This window comes from Poecilia reticulata, chromosome 13 (genome assembly GCF_904066995.2).
Source record: "Poecilia reticulata chromosome 13, P_reticulata-male-v2, whole genome shotgun sequence".
Classification (NCBI taxonomy): Eukaryota; Metazoa; Chordata; class Actinopteri; order Cyprinodontiformes; family Poeciliidae; genus Poecilia; species Poecilia reticulata.
The window spans coordinates 9745116-9765052 of record NC_088842.1 but is presented as its reverse complement, the minus strand read 5'-3'; the positions used below and the strand labels follow the sequence as shown (position 1 = coordinate 9765052).

The following is a 19937-nucleotide window of genomic DNA, read 5'->3' as shown; positions in this document are numbered from 1 at the left end:
CTTTCTGCCGTTCTGACCATATGGCCATGACATGAGGCTGGACCTGACACCATTAACCGCTTCGTCCTTGCTTTGAGCGCGGTTGACTCCGTTGCTGTGGCGATGATGACCTTGCAGCACTTTATGGTGATACTGCAGCATAAGGTGCTGTGTGAACAAGAAACGATCTAGAGACAGCGTGAAGGAGAGGTAGAGGGAAGGGCGAGGCGGTGTAGGTAAATAAAATGAGGACGAGTACTTTTACAAAGAGGGCTCACGTTCACCAACTTGTTTATGTCACACCATACAACCGGGGAGATGTTGAAACAATTTTTGATGGGAAGAAATAGCTGAATAGAGAAAAGAAAACTAAAACAGAAAAAAAACAAAATGGAAGGCGGGGAAATCAAAAGAGATAAACTGTGATAAAACGTGTCAAGATGGTAGAACAGAAACAGCAGCAGTCCACTGAAATAAGGAATCCACTCTCCTCCTTACTGCTTTCCACTTTTATTTCTACTGGTTTGTGCCCAAGGGCGGAACTAGAGCAAAAACTGTTACAATCCACCCAAATGGGGAAAGAAATAAAACAATATCTATAAGGGATACAGAGAAAAAGACGTTGAACATGTAACAATATATGTGTGTGTGTTTTTATCGTCTGTGGATTGGAAGGGGGGCTGGTTTTTCTACCTACGCCTCTCAAACTGAGACCAGCCCCTGTCTCTCACCACTAACTCCTCTTGTTTGTGTCCCATCACTGTCAGTCTGATGGTTCTACCTCTCTCTTAGGCTCCACTCCCCTATCTAAGTTTTCCTCAATGCTTCTCCCCACCCAAAGGTCAGCGCAGGTCGTTTACAGACGATATCCTCGTCAGCTGGCGATGCAATGTAATACGAAGCGTCCAGCTGCTGCAGTCAGCGTCCTTTAGCCTCTCATTTTGCTGAATATACTGCCCTTGTTCCATCTCTACTTTCTCTTTTTCGTGTTTTGGTTTTCTCCTCCTTTTTTCAAAAAGTCCACCTCCTAAACTCTGACACTGTGAGGTCATGAATATCTGAACTCAACCCTAGATAACATTGTTATGTGTCTGTTTTAAAGTAGGCAATAATTCAGCTACATGCTGCTGTCATTTTGTTGCAGATATCTTTAACACAATGCGTCTGCATAGAGGTTAAAGGGCATCTAAGCCAATCAGTATCAAGCTGTGCAATCAGCCCCCCCTAAAAGACGTCTGACAAACAATAATTTACAACATCCTATAAAATATGCACATATGAACGCATGAAATCACACGCAACTTTTATAGCACGAGCAATACAACATAGAGATACAATACACACATATGTATGTCACAAAGCAATGCAAGTTTAGTGTCAGTGACCTGACATCTACGTTCTGTAGATGCTCTGTCGTCACTGACGAAAATTCAATTATTCTCTCGTGGTTCAATATTCTTTCTTGTGTTGACGTGCGTGTGTGTTTTTTTTTAAATTTTTTTATTTCTTTTTTAGATGTACCAACATGTGGCAAGATAATAAAAAAAATGTGACAGGAAATGTCTGGAATATCATATTTCCAACCCTTTTGATTGCCGCACACCAATTCCCAGGACATTTAAACAGACGATAGTTGACGCAGTGACTCTTGGGGAATCTTTTGTTTTAAATCAAATTCATCTTCTCATTCGCCGTCACGCCTCTGTTTCGCTCTCTGTGTCAAAGATCATCAAACTTTCTTAACCTCTTCCCGAAACCTTTCTTGTTTTCCTGTTAGGGCTTTTTGTTTTTGTTTTTTCTCTCCAAAGGGAGTTATTCAAGGTGAATAGGCTCTTCAGATCTCTGGCTTCTGTTTGCTACGTTTTCCTCTCATTCTTCCTTTGCACGTTGGTCTCATATGCATGAAGAGGCAAATGTGGCTTCAGTTAACTGTGGAATTCCACATGATTGGTGCCAAACTGTGCACATTAATTTCAGGATTTGCAGCTACCTCAAGCAAAAACCACAGAAAGCGTGGCTTTAATGCAAAAACTTAAGTCCTGTTTATTGTAACTTTTTGTTTTTATTTTTTGTTCATTTAATTATTTGACATCACTTGTTTAAACTTAATTTTCATAGAACTGTGTTTTTTGTTGTTTTTATTATTTCTATTTCTTTCATATCAAATTGTCACCGGATACCAGGACATCCAGTGTTACCGGTCGATTAAATGGCCGCTAGCCTTTTTTTTGGCTTTGTATTTTTGCTCAAAGGTTTTCCATCTGAAAAAGTCCAAACATTTATCCTATACTTGTGCTTGACATTCATTCAATTGAAATACTGTTTTCTTGGCCAGACAATGTGAATTAATTTAAAAATAGAGCAGAAACGATGCCAATGTGTGGGGTCAGGATGCTGCGGTCCTGCAGTGAAAAGATAAAAATAGAGATGCAGAGTTCATAATATTCCATCTCGATTTCAAGGGTCTTAAACTTTCTTAAAGTGAAGTGACAAAATATGTATGTGGAATTTCTTATCCATCTCTCTTAAAATTTGGACAAACAAAAATTGGGAAAGTAGTGTATTTAATACTTAATGAAACAATCTTACGTTGCAATTTTACCTGTAAATCTTTTAAGGTGCCAACTCGGTTTTCGATTCTTGGCACATAATCTCAATTGGATCTAGGTGTGGACTTTGACTAGGCCTTTCTAACACATACATGTATTTTAATTCATAGCAACCTTTTTTATTTCCTCCAAGAGTGCTCAGCTCAATCTATCTTCTCAACAACTCTGCACACCACCATTTTCCCTGATAAGTTAAGGGTGAATTGCAATGTTAACGTTCCTCCGCTCATATGATTTTTGTATATAGTTAATAAAGTGATGTCTCATTTGACCAATTCCCCTTCACTAACATGTTTGTTGTATCCACTATAAACTTCGGACTGAACTGTGAATGGTTCAGCAAAATTTGCCTACAATATTTGCTTTCACATTGTATGCATTTCTAACATTTTGAACAAGAGATAATGATGATTAACCCCGAGAGTGTTTACATCTTGGAAAAGTGTTTATTAGACGGGGCTTGATAAATCTTTGCTGTAATTTATGCCATGTCATCTGCCGTGAGTGTGTGCAAACTGATCCGTGCGCAAAGGTCACGATCAGCAACAGGAAACACGGAGACAGAATCTGTATCAATGTGTTTACATTTCGCCCTGGCTTGTTTACCGCAGGCGAAAACACTGGAGAAAAATTTGGAAAGTAATGCTTTAAATTCAGAAATTAGTCTCCATCTCTGACACACGTGGGTCTGCGTGTGTGTGTTTGGGTTCGCAGCAATTACTCGAGGCTAGCGTTGACAGATGAGCTCAAGATCAGACAACTTTCTTCAACTGAGGGATTACCTAAACCTCTGTGGCACTCATGGCGTTACACTCTGTTCTTACAATGAGGTGTATATATATACATTCACACCCCTTAAGCTTTGTCACATTTTATCACGTTGAACAATTTTATTTGGATTTTTGTGAGATAAACTCCAAAACATCTGGAGGTGGTGGAGGTGCCTTCACCTCAAACCGCATCACATGTTTCTTTCCACTACAGTGTGGTACAATTGTTGATCTGTCACTTCGAATTCCAGTAAATTAAATTTAGGTTTGTGGTTGTATTTTAGTAAATCAAAAATAAAATGTTAAAGAGAAAAATGTTGCTAGTGTTTTACTGGATTCTTCTACATGTGAAAGTGCACACTTTAAGGGCAATGGGGGATTTACTGTTGCATATGATCTACATCTCCCTTGAGCTCACCGTTAACCCCACCTTATTACCTCGACTAGTGGATCTGCAGGTATAATAATATATTTAGCCTCTGGCTATGGGAAATGACCACATGCATTATTCACAAATGCTAAGATGCTTATTGACGGAGCCTTTATTTATATATTTCCCTCGATGCTGAAGTTATTTTTCACATCTGATATGACTTTGTTCTCATTTTCTATTTTGGAGTGAACCTCATTCAGTCCTCCGTGTTGAACAACCGCTAATAACACACAGAGGTGGAGCCGAGTTTATTGAATTGGCTGCAGTTTGACGTAGCTGTTTTCAGCACCGCATTGCACAAGAGCTTCTGAGCGTCCAAAGGAAACAGAACTCCTTTGAGAAAAAAAAAAAACTAACATCCAACACCCCTAAGACACAAGGATAAGTTTGTCTAATGAAATTTGTGAGAATTTTCCAGCTGTTTAAGGCCGTCACTTATTTTGAACGGACTATTTTCTCTTTTGCTTCGGTGCATGAGACTGCTACTGGATATTCTGTGGGCTTCTGCTCTGATCTCACATTTCCTCTCTGCTTAAATGCATGACCTCAGGAAAAGCAAGAGCAGGGCTGTGGTGGGAGCCTTGGGTGCATTTTTTTAACTGTTAGTTCACAATTTCTTTCTGCTTCTCTATTCTACTGCTAAGTTTCGAGTTGACTTTGTCTGGTGGCATACAGAAGGGCTGAATTTAATTCTAAATTTAATTCATCTTCTTTGGAAATATGAGCAAACTAAGTAAGCCAGCAAGCATTCATCATTTAAGTAAACAATTCATATTCACCCATTTAAATTATTTTGATGATGTACAAATGAATGGATTCCATAGCGCAGTTAAATGCAGCACATGTGGGTATTGTGTGGTGATATTATATATTACCACACAATATTATATATATATTCCCACCTATTTATTGAGAGAGAAGGAGAGTGTTTGACTGCACATCTTGACTGGTTAAGTTGTTCTTGTTTGTAAAATTACCCACTGGAGAAATTGAGATATATGTAGGAGTTATTGTTGGTCAAAGGTCATGACCTATCCATTTAACATTGCTGCTGCTTCCAGTCACTTGCATTTATTTGGATATTCTTACAAATTGAGTTATTTTGGGTTTAAGTTGCTTGTTTTTCCAGAAACCACTGCTATATTCTAGATCAGTGGTCCCCAACCATTTTATTACCGCGGACCGGTCAAGACTTGGAAAATTTTGCTGCGGCCCAGGGGCGCGCGTGAACCGTCAGATAAGGCGGTGTTGGTGTTCCCGCTAAAGCCTGAATATACCCAATTTGGGTTGTCTTGGACCTTTTATCACAGCCTGTGGAGTTTACCCTGTCTGGGAATGAGAATACAACCTGCTGAATGTGACAGGTAGCCAATCAGAAAGCGCGGTGACGTAAGATCAGAGGGGAATCCCAAACAGCTGACATATCGCGCAACTGAGAGTCCGATATATTGGAGATGATATGTGGAAATGTTTATTATAAAAGGTCATTATCATATCTGTTTATTCAGTTAAAAATGTTAACTATGAAAAAACAGTCACCTCCAAATCATAGTGCAGCAAATAGAGCGGCTGCTCCCGTCGTCTTTCATCCACTGCCTTTTCTTTTTGTTATGTCTTTTATCTCTTAAAGTGACTCCACAAACTATCACAAACGATTTAACTCACGATAATGACTAATGGGAGCCCTGAGCTTGTTTCTCTGCAACGAGACGGTCCCATCAGGGAGTGATGGGAGACAATGACACCCGAAGTGTTGCTTATATCCACAGCCTGCTTGGTCTCTACATGGCGAAGCAGTTTGAAGCTTCATTGCCTCATTAGCAGCCGGTCGCCGTATGTTACGCAGAGCGGGCTTGTAATGTGGGACTCACTTACCGTCCGGGATAAATCCATTCTCCTGTCTCTTCTCTGGGCCTTTTCCCCTTCGCAAGAAAACTTTCCAAAGACATCTGATCTGTTTCTTACTCATTTTGATGTTTGTGGGTTCAATGTTGGCACGCAAGTAACCGAGAGAATCCGGTTAAAGGATTTTCAAAATAAAAGATCCTCCAGACTCAAATAATACATAAAACGGAAATATTTAATTATTTCTTGTGCGGCCCGGTACCAATTGGTCCACGGACCGGTACCGGTCCACAGACCGGGGGTTGTGGACCACTGATCTAGATTTTAAAAAGGCATACCCAAATTATAGCTATTAATGTGAGAATGAAAACTTTGCAAGCTTAGTGTGTGATCATGTTTGTACATTTTTCCACCATTGAAACTGTTTTTTCTTGGTAACACTTTATTTGAAGGGATGTGCATGAGATTGGCATGACACTTAACCATAAACATGACATAACACCTGGTGTGAACATGAAGGAGTGCTCATGAATGTTTGACTGGTGTCATGAAGTGCCATTCGGTAAATAGTGACATTTTTAATGCAAAATTGACACTTTTAATGCAAGCTTTAATGGAACTTTGCATTAAAAGTGCAAATATTTACACAATAATGCAGAAGTGACACTTAATGGGAATTTAATGTAACTTTTCAGTTGTTTTTATGTTCTTGTCTACTGTGGGGCATGGAGGAATATAACTCTGATTTTGCTTAACAAAATTAGTGAAAATGCCAAGCTTTATTCCTTTTAAACTTTACGTAGAGTTGGAACATTGAAAAAGTTTTTTTTTTTTTTTCCCCCGTTCCACTCAGTTTAGCATCACTTACAAAACACGGCATTTTGTTCCATGAAACGCGTTCATCCGTCCGACTCATCACTATTCATCTGGTGTTTTGCAGCTGTTGACTGTTTGTGCTTTCCACCAACACCAGAACTCGTAAAAACTAAACATTGGCTTTGTCAAGCTGTCAAACGCAGAGCACAAATACATTAATATGTTGTTTATGCTACAAGGTTGATTACTTGCAGGGTTTGCTACACTTATGTCATCTCATCAGAAGTATTTTACACAAAGAGAAAAAAAAAATCAGGCTTCCTTCGGTGAAGTCTGAATGGGCTTATGTGCATTTCCAACTGTGGGTCTGTGAAGGACAACGAGGCTCGTTTTGGCCTTCTACCCAACATTGGGTCAAAATCTTTGACCCAGTGTTCAAATAGAACTAACCAACATCTGCCCTTACAGCATAAATCCAGCATTTGGGTTAAAGAAATAAAAACCCAGCTTAATGACTGCTTTATAGACTCCGTGCTACTAGCTACTTGGGTGTTAGTTATGCAAACAAATAAAACGGCTAAAGTGGTCGTCTTTTAATCTCAACATCAACAGGTTGTGCATGTATTTGAATGTAGTATGTGCATATGGTTGGTAAAGGAACAAGATTTCTCCTCACCCAAAAAATAAACTAATGTAATCAGCTACGTACAGACTCAAAGTTTTAGCAAGGCATTTATAGTGAACCGGGAGAATATGTTACAGGTGTGCCCTGAAGGTAGTCCGTCTGTGTCTGTTCTTCTGTCCTTCATGGTGACCTCATCCCGTCCAAATCGCTCTCTCCCATTTGGCCTACAGCCAGCAGCATTGCTGGAGTCGTCAGGCTAGCTGACTGGCCATTTGCAGTCTCACCAGGGACAGGCTTACTTACAACTTACTAATCTTTACATTTCATGCTCAGTTGCTCTCCGTGTGGTATTGCTATCGTCTATGATTACATTATTAACTATTACAATATTACAGTGTGGTCCTTTTTAGGATTGTAATTAATGCTAATAAGTGAAATTGAGGATTCCTCTCAATTGCATAAATGTTTCAAGTGCATTACGCATAAATTAAAGCTGTTTTGTAATGAACTTCGTTTCTGAGTCAGAGTTCTAAACATGGTTGCCCCGCTTCGCACATTTTCTCATATCTCTTTTGTTTTTCTTCTTGAGTTTAAATGCTTAAAATTCTCTCTCTTCGCAATTTCCGATTAGATTTTTCCCCGAGCCGGGAGACGAGGTTGATTACCGGAGGAAAATGTATAGGAGGATGCACTGACTGAATCTTTATATGTGACTCTGTCCTGTATGTGTTAACCTCTGACCTGTGCTTCCCTGCAGAGAGAAGTGCCTTCATGTGCTGACCCCCCTGGCCGTCTGGCTCCTCTGAGGGTGCCCGTGCCTGCCCAAGTCCACCGGAGCCGCTGGGGCCATACCAAAAGCACCAGGGCTGCCATGACTGCCAGCTCCATCCGCTAAGGCCGTCTCTGTGCAAACGACGCCTCACCCCCACCCCCGTATCCTGCTCTCTCCACCATCCATGCCATTCAAGCCTCCTCTGTGAAGGCCCAGCTCCCTCTCACCCCGCACCTTCTCAGCAGACAAATATTGAAGGCAAACAGCTTTTATCGGCTCCTGCTAGCTGAAAAAGGTTGTTTCACTGCTGTTGTCTCCGCTGGCTCTCCTCTCCTCCAGCTGCTTCCCTCCCTCATCTGCCGGCCCCTGCGTTCTGTCATCATGGGCCAGGCCTAATCGATACCGCGTTGTGCCGTTCATCTCGTCTGACGGTTCGGCTGACAACTGAGCAAATTGAGAGAACTGGGGTTGTGTGTGCACGCGTGTGCGTTAAGAGAGGGGTTACAAGACAAAGCTGTATGGTCATCGGCGACACAAGCCGTGGTTGACAAGCTCTGAAGGACTCCAGTTTAAGCCACAAACAGACTCCTGGGATGCAACCCAGGTGTTAGGAGAGCCCCCCCAACAGGCTTCTTTCATATCACAACCTTGGAGCACAACCTCTGAAGCTGTGTTTTTTTTTGTTTTTGTTTTGGTTTTTTTGTTTTCTCATGTTCTCAACCTATCCCTTCTCATCGTTTGCCCCGGTTTTACCAGAGAACAGCAAGCTTGCTGGACAGCTAGCTCCCCCCGATCGACACCTTCCTGTTTCAGTTTGAAATGGCGGTGAATGTGACACCGATGCGGGACACGAAGTGGCTGACGCTGGAGGTGTGTCGGGAATTTCAGAGAGGAACATGTTCGCGGCCGGACAACGAGTGCAAGTTCGCCCACCCTGCCAAGAGCTGTCAGGTGGAAAACGGCAGAGTCATTGCCTGTTTTGACTCACTCAAGGTGAGTGTGACAAACACCTGTGATGCTCATTCATTACTCCCGCTGGGTTCCTGGTTTTTTGACCGCTTGCATCGTAAATCAGCGTCAGGTTTAAATACAGGTATTAATTTAATCGCATTACAATCACCAACAATGATTTTTATACAGTAGATCAACCCAAATTACGTTAACTGTGAACAAATAGAAAGCAGTAGTAAGCAAATGCTTCTTTTTTTTTCTTTTTTTGTCTTTTGTATTCAGCTCAGGAATCTTCTAACATATGAATAATTGTAGATATGGTTTTATGTTTAGAGTTGGTTAATTTCCTCCTAGAAAGTGAAGACTCCTCTGAATTCAGATCTGCATAGTTTCCCTTGAACTCTGATAAGCTTTGCTGTCAATTTCCAAAGAAACAAGTTCCCACAACATAACGCTGCCACGAAGTCTGATTTTGGTTTAATCTGACCGGAGTGCCTTCTTCTGCTGATCTCCGTGGCTCGTTTCTTGGCAGCTTCTCTGATTCATGCTCTCCCTCCTGGCTTCTCTCAGTTAAGATGAACAGCAATATCTTGGTAGGTTTTGCAGTTATGTTATGATTGACGCTTTCCATTTTCAAATAGTGCTCTGTCAGACGTCCAAATCTCTGGATATCGTTTTATCACCTAGCCCTGAATTAGATTTCTCCGAAATTGCACTGGCACTCTGTCAGCCTTGTCTCTTGGTCATAATGATGGTGTTTGTTCACTGATATTCCTCAACAAACCTTCAAAACAAAAATAAAGGCTTGTTGAATGGAATTAGTCGTTGTTGAATGGAATCAGTTGTTAAATGGAATCAGTCATACACTGGTGGACACACTAGGAATGAATTATCTTGAATCCAGTTTGTTGCGCTAGGTTTTGTATAGTTTATCTGCGTAAAAGGGGGCTGAACACAAATGCACAAGATGCTTTTTACATCTTCAATCGTGAAAAGTTTTGAAAAACGTACAACTTTCATCGTTCCACTTCACAGTTATGTCACTTTCTGTTGGTTTTCTGCAAAAAGCCCCAATTGAGGTTTGCGGTTGGAATGTGACAAAACTTGGGGACGCTGAAGAGGTATTGTAGCGCATGCGACAATTTACAGTGAGGAGCGCAGCTTTAAATCTTTTTCCTGCTGGAAAACAGTCGTTGCTCTGAAGGAAATAGCAGTGACGAAGTTTGACCTTGGCAAAGGAACCGATACGCAGCAGTAACTACTTTTAGGTGTGTGCTTTTCTGAAACAGTGCGCCAAGACGAGGCTGTAATCGCACTAACATCTGTGAATGAGACTCAGACTTTCCCTCCGGAGGCACATAAATTCAAACACGGCGTCGGACTGCTGGTTGGCAAAGGTTTCTGTGCGACCGTCACGTCAAGCGAGCAGAACCAGAAGTAGGACGGCGTAATGTGTACTTGGCGTTTCTATGGGACTATATGTCTGGCAGTGTTATTTTGAGGTCATGCTGCATGGTGGGGTGTTCTCAGAAGGCTCTGTAATTTGCCGTCTATTTTTTGCCCTGGCACTCAGACAACACACTCCCACCATGTAGCTCTTCTCACAGATGAGGGAAAAAAGGAGAGAGGAAAAAGAAAAGAAGAAAAAAATCAAACGGCATTAAAGATGGAGAGAAGTGGGGAGGAAACAGAGTGGACCGAGCTGAGTAGTTAAAGAAAAAAAAATTACATTAAGGGATTTGACAAGACATGCAGTGAAGTGAGGCAATTGCACATCTGATTAGGATGTTTATGGACTTTATAGACTGCGGATGTTTGAGTTCATAATAATTCATGGTGGGATTGAATTTTATACTGGCTTCCATTTATGTGGCTGTATATGTCACTTGTGCAATCTTATTAAAAGTCTGTTTATAGGCTGTTAAACTGTTATACAGTGGCGTATTGGCAGATGCTCAGTCAGATTTAACAGCAAAGATACTGACTTTTGAGTTTATTTTCGGGTTTTGGCAATGGAAATATTTGCACTATGAAATGTACAACTCCTCACCCCAACTGTGTTTATTACATTTTCATTTGTTTTAATCTTTTTATTGATCTGATTATCAGTGTGGAAAACTTTATAAGCTTTTTTTTAACGCATCCCTTACTTACCTTTCAAAAAGTAACACACACAAGTCTGTCTTAATTGCTGTTCTCACATGTTCTTTTGTGCTTCCCATTTTGAAGGTCCAATCAAGTGAAAAAATAAAAGATCATTAAAACTTATGAAGGAGAGCAATCGGCTTGGTAAAAGTATTATTAATGTTCAAATTAAATTAGTTTCTTTATCTAAATTTCCCACTTTAGATTATGCTAGGGATATAAAAAGAAGCATTTGTCTCAATTTATTGATTTATTTCAATTGCTTTGTTTCTGCCTTTAATTGTGCGTTTGCATGCAAGCTCTGCCTTTGAAAACTGAGCAGCGACTCAATCAGAACTAAATGGAGTTGGTGAAAAATGTGGCGATGCTCCTGGTTTCATAGAGTCCAGGGACAAAAACCCATTTGTTCACCAATTTTTGAACTCCATTCCAGACAAAAACTTTATCTCGATAGTGATATGATTGCAGTTGGTAAAAATAATGAATGTAAGTAATATATGCTTTACATACTGTATCCTATAATGTGTCGGTCACAGTGGTGCAAAACAAATTTTTTGGTTTTTAAAAATAAGTGAAGAATATTTATTTTATCAACATAATATCAACAAGGACATGTTGTGTCACTAGATTATTTTTTACATGAAAATGGCAAAACTATTATTTGCTAAAATACTGTCTCTAATTCAATAAATACAACTGAATTCACACAATATTTTTTGAGACTCACTATTCAACTTCTCATTTAGTCCCTTTTATGACTATTTATGATAGAGACGGATAATAGCTACATGTCTTTATTGATTAATTGTTTTCCCTCTTTTAGCTACACACTAAAACACATTCATTGTTCATCATTTATTCCTAAACATTTTTCATAAGCCTCCTTCATTTTGATTTGTATTTATTACTTTAGTGATTATGTCTTCATCTGTTACTTTGCCTTCTTCTCACTTTACACTTTGCTTTTACGTCGCTAATTAACTGCAAAGGCGAATTAATTATAATACTTTTTTATTATATTGTAATACTTCAAGCTCAAACTTTCATTAATGCCTGTTACTTGATCATTCTATTTTTTTTCTCAGCCGGATCCATCTTCTGACAAACCAGCACAGCAACAAACAATTAAATTAAATAGAAAGGCTTTATTGAGACAGATTTCCTTGCAAATTCACGTGGGTCCTCTCTGGAAATATAAGATATTTAGAAAAGGTCTCAAAATGCCTGGTAGCACACACATCTCCACCCACAGCTGCAGGATAAAAGGTTTGGGCTACAATTAAGCCCACGTTAAAACTTACCCTGCACACCCACACAAACCAAGCTAAGCTAATTTGTATGTGTTTTTGTTTTAATATTGCAAGTTGAAAATACTTTTTTTTTTTTTAATGGATGAAAGGAAATTAATTAATGGTTGTGAGCCCTGCACATGTTGAAGTGGGTAAAAACCCCTTTGGCAAGTAAAACATGTTTTATTTAGGTTCATTCTTCCAGTTACAAAAAGTGAAACTGAAATTGTTTTGCTGACATCCATCAAAAAACGTTTAATTTTCGGTTTAGTAGAGTATTAAGGCCTTGTCTCACCCTTCATATCGTTTCTGTTGAGGAGTAATCTCCTTTTTGTTTTTAGAGTCATGAATAATAGCTTGAAATTTCTTTTTTTCCAAATCCAACCATATTTTTCTTGCATTTACCAGTGAAACTACACTTACTCTCAGTTTGGACTGGATCATTTGTTTGGTTAAATTTCCTCTACTTTGGCTCGGTTCAATCAGACGTTGACCTTGTCCTGCTGCGCTTTAGTCAGCGCACTATTCTCAGCATTTGAGAAGTGAATTTGAACTTGAGACAAAATCCTTTTCTTCTTTTGCAAATCTGTGACTCAAAAGAGGAGCAAGAAAAAACCAATTGCATGTGATCAGTTCTTCATCAGTAAGTGACAAAATGTTGGATGTTTAAGAACGTGAACAACTGTTTGGTAAGTTTAGCTCAAATTGTCTTAGTGGAAATATGCACCCTGGTGGTTTTATCAGCTGTAATGGACAAATAAGAAGTTCCCAAAGCTTGTGTTTTTAGCAGTATTTATCTTGCTTTGTAAAACTATAACTACAATGTATTTTATTAGGATTTATGTATCAGACCAAGAAAGTAGCGTTTAACTGTGAAGACGAAGGAAACGGTTACATGGATTTTGAATTTTTCACAGTTAAGATTTTAGGATGCAAATGTATTCAGGCCCTCTTGACTCAAAACATTGTTACTGTTTTGTAAAATGGCTCAAACCTAAGAACATTCGACGGAGATTTGTCTCCAAAATGCAAATTTTCAGGTTTTGCCTGACGATTCTCAATTAGGCCTATATTTGGTCTGGACATGGCCTTGGTTTTTTAAAAGATGAATATGTTTTTTGTTTTTATCAAAACCCTTCTGTTGTAATTTCTGCTGTACTTTTTTTTAGGGTAGTCGTTCTGCAGTGAGACGAACATCTTCCTCTGGCTTTAGCAGATTTTCAAAATGCACAATTACTTTCCTAATATTTATTTATTTGTCTAGATGTTTTTGACGTGGCAGCATCACCGCAGACCTTGCCATGATTTGGATCAGCGAGTTCGATGTTTTTCGATGGTGTCCGATAGTTCATTCTTCCGCGCTCTGCACACACTCTGTAATTTGTCTCCTATCTGATGGGCAGGTCGCTGCCGTTCTGCGTAACTGGAGACCACAGTTGGCAGCCGGTCGAGCCGCTCGGCCTGCTGCCTACCTCAGTTTGTACCTGAGGCCGGATTTCTTGCTAATCCAGGTGCCGGCGTTACCGGCTGTATGGCCGGTGCTCCGATGACATGGGTGGGTACGGCTGGTACAAGTACGACAGGAATGGATAAGCGCGGCTGCCGGGGCATTGCAGCCACGCTGAATTACTGGAGACAGGTAGGAGCAACGGGGAATGTTCGGGGAAGCATGGCACTCTGCACGGAGCCCTTCCCTGCTCCCCATGCCAGGGCATTCCACAGTCTACCTCCCTTCCCTGCCTTTGTGACAGGATGATAGATCTGCTTTATCTGTACATAAATTCATAACACATATCTGGCCTGGAGAGAGCGAGGCAAAGGGGATAAGGAAAGGACGATCAGGAGGTTGGTGAAGGGAAAAAAAACAACAAAAAAAACGACGAATGTTGGTAGATGTGGCTTTCCACTCCTAAGAATTTGTCATTCCACATGCCTCTTCGTTATGTATGCAGCGCACAAAGAAAGGGAAACCTAAGCATAGCTGATAGGAAATCATATGAACAGATTTTTCTCCTTTTTACCATTTTCACCTCTTTGTGTTAAAATGCTCTTGCAGAGATTTACTCAATATATTCTTCCATAAAACATCTAATGTTTCAATTCACCTGATCACAGATGACAGAAAAGTTACAATGTACATTTTGAATTCGGTAAGCCATCTCCATACCTAGCATATTTTGTAACTAAAAGCATTCGGATTCGTGTGCAGAATTGATATGTAAACTGTGTTGAATTTTGAATTTTCTATTGAGTACAATGATCATTTGGGGAAAGAAAAAGGAAACAAAGGAGCTAATGTAGTTTACGCCAACAATAGCTTCTTTAAGACTTTATTCAAGTTATCTTCAAATTCGTCTTCTGTGGAAAAAGGAGAAGTAGTCTAGAGTCCTCTAGGTTTGATGGATGCTGAAGAGACCAGCGCTATAGTTGGTTTGATCAGTTTTTTTTAACCACTTCTCTGAAACAGTTTTTCCCCAACCTAGTATTTTTAGCTGCCTTAACCTCAAAGCATAACACAGCGACTCATCAAGTAGAGTTTGTGCAGGTTGCAGAAAAAACAGCTTTACACTTAGAGAGAATCCTGCTGAAGGGATTCGACAGCTTGTTGCTATAAACAGCGAGAGCTTGAGCTGGTTTGAATGAAAATGAAGAAAACGTCAAGCTGTTAGTGTTTAGGCTGACACAATACAATAAATCCACACTTTGAGGCTGTGATGGATACCGCCGAGAGCGTGCCAAGGAAATGCTCGGCTTTTCACTTGCTGTTGGGTTTGTTGTATTAAGACTAATTTGTTTTCTGCAGCATGAAAGGGCATGATTTATAATTTTCAATTTTACCGGCGTTCAGCCTTGTTCTATAGCTCGTAATCTAGGCCAAATTCTGATGGGAAAAAAAGACGAAAAAAAAAAAACAGCGAGAAAATTGTATTAAATGTGCTTATTGGAAAATGTTAAAACTGTTTTTACTAAATCATTCAGAAGAACTCCACAGAGAGGTGGAAGAGATTTGCAGAATGCATAATGTTAAGGTAAACTTAATTTATTTAACTTTTTCTTTGGCTTGGAGGCGTGAGATAATCTATATGTTGGATTATGCTGTAACTCGGTTTGTGCTGCTGTTCACATAGGAATTTAATATTCCTAAAATCTTATTTCTTTGCAGTGTTGCCTCCTCTGTGTTACCTTATGTTTTCAGTGCCACTGTTTGCTAAATGGTCTCTGCCGATGTTTAATTTTTAATTTTACTTCAAGAATACATTAAATTCAGATCACAGGTGAAATGCTTAAATCAGCTTGCATCTTCGTTTGTTTCTCGTTCACCCAGAGAGACATGTGGGGAAACTCACGATATAACAATATTGTTAGGAGAACTAATGGGGTATCATCTGTTTTTTAGCCTCAATTCACATCAGATCTTGTAAAACAAAAACAGCAGGGCACATTATTAATAAGCTGACACTTAGAATCATTGATTTTATTCAGATGGCGGTTAGCCTCATTGCAAATTATTTCCAGTTGATTAAACAAACTGATTCTTAAGTCTTCACTTCTTTTTGTACTGTGCAAAATCTAGTTACTGGAGTTTTCTAAGGTATTTAATCTATGTGATGCATTTTGTTAATTTCTTCTGTTTTTACATTACAATGCAATTATGGTACCTTCTTGTAGAAAATATTTAATGAAGTCAGAAAACCTCATTTCCCTAGAAACACAAAATACTTGAAACTGTCATGTGTCAAAGTGGCTGTGGAATATCCTAGAGATGGGAGTGTTCATGGTAGATGGATCCTTTTTTACATCAACATCTACATAAAAAAAGTACATAGATGTTGGACCTTTACTATTTAACTCTTGGCTGCTCTTGTTATGAACAGGCTTGTTAAGACATAATAAAATGTAAAGCAGTTGCCATCCAAACTTGTATTTGAACAACAATATATGTACGCAGTTGTAAACAAGCAAATCTTATTCTTTGGTACGTTAAAAGTTGCATATATTCCTAGCTGCCTAAGAAAATGAAATGCATAAAAAGTTTTTATTTCTAGAAAACGGTGCTTGCATTGCAGGCATTTTTCTTTTTCTTTTTGGGGGGGGATTAAGATTCATTTGGATGGACGGGAGAATGAGAAGTAGAAGAAAAGGTTGATTCTTACTCCACAAGCGTGAGGACTGGAATTGACAAATCCTGGAAATTAATGGAATAGAAAACATAACTTCCTGAAGAATTAAATTAACTACTATTTTGTATTGTACACATTTTTTTTTTACCAGAGAGATACTTATGACTTGTGTAGCAGTTTTCTTTCGTGTTGACCTAAATTCACATCATATGGCTTTCATTTTGCATCCTCTTTGTAGATGAAAGCACACATTTAAAGTTCACTTCCATTTCCGCACGCAGTTTACATTTCATTGCATTTCACCCATACAGCTCGCTGTGGTAAGAAGCCACAACTTTTCAGCGCATGACCTTTGGTGCCCTACACTGACGTGTACTTTAGATGTTCAAAGGAAATGTAGAAGAAAGGCAGGTGTGAGTGCACAGAGGAGGAGATGGAGATGTGAAAACAAAGAGAAAATATATTGCAATGCATAGGGATGGGAGCCCCAGCAGGCGTATGTGTGAGTATGCGTGTGTGCACGCCCTGCACAGAGGGATACAATAATGAATAAGAACCTCTTTGAAAGGAAAACACACTCAAACTCAGTTAATCTCCTCTGTATCTGTATTCCACCGTCAAGCTCCTGCTCTCGTCGTCCTTCCTCTCATTACCTCTGTTAATCTATTTTTGCTCAACCCATTCAACACCCCAGTGATCTCTCCTCTTTTCCTCTTTTCCAGGGATCCCAGGCACTTTTGACTTTTATTTTACTCAAGTTGATTCCTTTTTTTTTGTTTGTTTGGTTTTTTTAAACAGCATTTCTTGAATTTTTGTGGAAAGTTGTTTGTTTTCAATCTCTTCTTTCACTGGCTGACGGGAAGACGTCATTTATATTCTGTTGATAGATATTGCTCACGCTTCTTTGAGTTTATTCATTTTTGTATTTAGTTTTGGGTCTAAACTTTTAACAGAAGCCATCTTAAGTTATTGCTTCAAAATAAACTCTGAACAATAAATAAATCTGAGCAAATTTATTATAGTCTACTTGGAATTTTCTGGATGTTTCACTTGGAATGAGAATGAGAAATGCACGATTGCTGGTTTGGACTTTCTTTGCAGGCTCAACATCTGTGCGATTCTTCAGTGGATCAGTCTCAGTCAGGTTAATGTTCCTTTACACTGCTCTGTTTACATGCACTGCTGATGTAAAGCAGTATATTCAAGGTTTCTAATGAGTTTTATATTTATAAAATTTTTTTTTATTGATTTCAATCGTACATAAAAATAGTCATTTGTGGACAAAAATATTTCAGAAGAATGGTTTCTAAGCAACATATTTGCTTGGAATATTTATAAGACACAAATAAAGGTTAAGTTTAGCTTAGCTTTATAATAGCAAACTTACTTAAAACAATAGCATATGGCGAATCATCACAGATAATCTTAATTTGCACCAAACTGCTTTAAAAATGACGGGAACATCCATTTTAGGAGAAAAAAAATGTCTATTTTGTGTTTTTGTGCTAAAATCAACACCTTTTTCAACAATGTTAAAGAATAATAATACAGCTCTACCATCAACAGCTTTGGACAGATTATTTTATTGCTTATCATTTCAAAGAGAAGCAAAACAATTTCGAACAACTCACCCATTTTATCCCACAGATCCCCACGCAGACATACTTCTATTAGAACGCTGCTATGATGGAACCAGTAAAAAAAACCCACCAGCAGCTATTAACTTTGTCTGAAGCATATCCTCTAAATGTCTCTGTGTCCTGAGAGAGACCATCATTTCTACATCCATTTGTGGATAAGCTGCATCAGCATAGACTTGCACACATCCATCTTTAGACATGCTGCATCAGCATGGAGACGTGACACGACAACACCAGCGCCGACGAGCATGCAAGGGCACGGAGAAGTTAGCCTGCCGCCATATGCAGTCATCCTTTTCCTGCCTCTAAGCACCCTTCAGCCTATGACCTCGACGTTTACCCGGACACCTTCGCTCAATATAACCGATCTCTCTGCACTTCTCTGCAAAGCTGGAGGACCTTGGAAGTTTAGACGGTCTGATTTTGTGATGTCTCGTTGCTGTTGCCGTTCCTGATCAGCGATAGGCGCATCGGTCCCCGTTTGTCTGTCTCACCCACCCGTAACCCGTTTTACAAGATAACTTCTCGCATGTCCAGGAACAGCAGCATCTTCATCTGCTCTTCTGCTCTCGTCTTTTATTTCACAATTGTCTTATTGTTGCTGAGGCTCACCATTCATCAGGTTGTAATACATCAAAACAAACTGTTAAATAAGTGAAGGTGTGAAAGGACCTTAGCAAAAGTAAAGAAGTTCAGAGCAACTTATTCAGCCTGGACAGGGTTGTCTGCCCATTCACATTCCTCCTTTCATTGTTTGGCAGAGGGCACTTCTTACCTTTTCCTCGTCTTTCCTCCTTCTCTTAGAGCAGCTATTAATCCTTTCTCTGGATTTCAGTTCTTTTAGCTTTCCTATGTGCAATTGTCCACTTTCAACCTGAAGGACATTAAGAAGATGACAGAAAAACCTTCGGCAAATACTAAGATGGAGCTTAGCAAATGTGAGTCACGAGAAGATATGGGCTATCACTCCATTTTGGGTCTGGTTGGAAAGGCGTTGTGGACTAAAAGAGGAAGGAAAGTAAGTTTTGGGGTCTTATTTTTATTCGTATTCCTTTTTAAATCGATTATGCATGCACATCAGCATTTACTTCCTGAGTTTCTTTTTCAGAAAATTATTTGAAGGGAAATTTGAAAAACAGAAAGATGTCTTTTGCAGTGGACGGCCTGTACCTGACATGACAGCAGTCAGACAGACGTGGAACTGTCAGTAATATGTGTGACATCCTCCTGGATGTGCCGCCACAAAATACATGTCACTACAGGAAACCGTGTCTGTCAAGCAAAAAAAAAAAAAAAAAAAGGTTTCCAAATGTTCACACTCCTCTTGCAAAAGCAGACCTGTGCAATGTCTCACTCCAAATAATATTCCCTTCCAGTGTACCGTTCACATATCTTCTTCAGGCCTTCTTTCCTTATTCCCTAAAAATATGATCTGCACTATAAATAAAGGCTAATTTGAGGTCAGGCATGAGTTGTGCTAGATTTCCCTCCCCAGCCACAAGAACAAAGGAGCTTCCAGTGAGGAAAATAGTGTAAGTATTTGAATATCATACACCTTGATTTCGGGATTGGTTTTTTTTGTAGGTTATTTCATCTGAAATTTTAAGATGAAAATTTCCCTTCATGATTTCTAAGTGAGAGAACCCAAGTCGTAGGGCGCTCAGATCTTTTCTTGCCGTAGCTCACTACTCAGTGATGATTGTGGTTGATGGTAAAATAACAAATCAACTTGTCGTTGTAGGATTTGGACTCTGGTCATTTAAAAGTGCTTTCATCAGACCGTATTGTTATCCTCGGCTTAGGATTACAAGTTCCTTATGAGCTAACATTTCAACAACTGTGGAATGTTCTCATTTCAGACCTATTCTTGAAATATCTCTAAAGCAAAATCCGACACTCTCACAAATTCCACCAGAAATATTTGACTCGGGTATGCCCCTAC

At 39.4% G+C, this 19937-nt stretch overlaps 1 protein-coding gene across 7 annotated transcripts in view; it reads left to right on the top strand.

Annotated features, from left to right (window-relative positions):
• LOC103474703 (muscleblind-like protein 1) overlaps positions 1 to 19937 on the top strand; it is a 76553-nt gene that overhangs the window by 12847 nt on the left and 43769 nt on the right. For all 7 annotated transcript variants that reach the window (XM_081614180.1, XM_081614181.1, XM_081614179.1 and 4 more), the window contains exon 2: positions 7835 to 8842. In XM_081614180.1, coding sequence (XP_081470306.1) covers positions 8669 to 8842 — 174 coding nt within the window. In that variant the 5' untranslated portion in view covers positions 7835 to 8668. The remainder of the gene's footprint in view (positions 1 to 7834; positions 8843 to 19937) is intronic.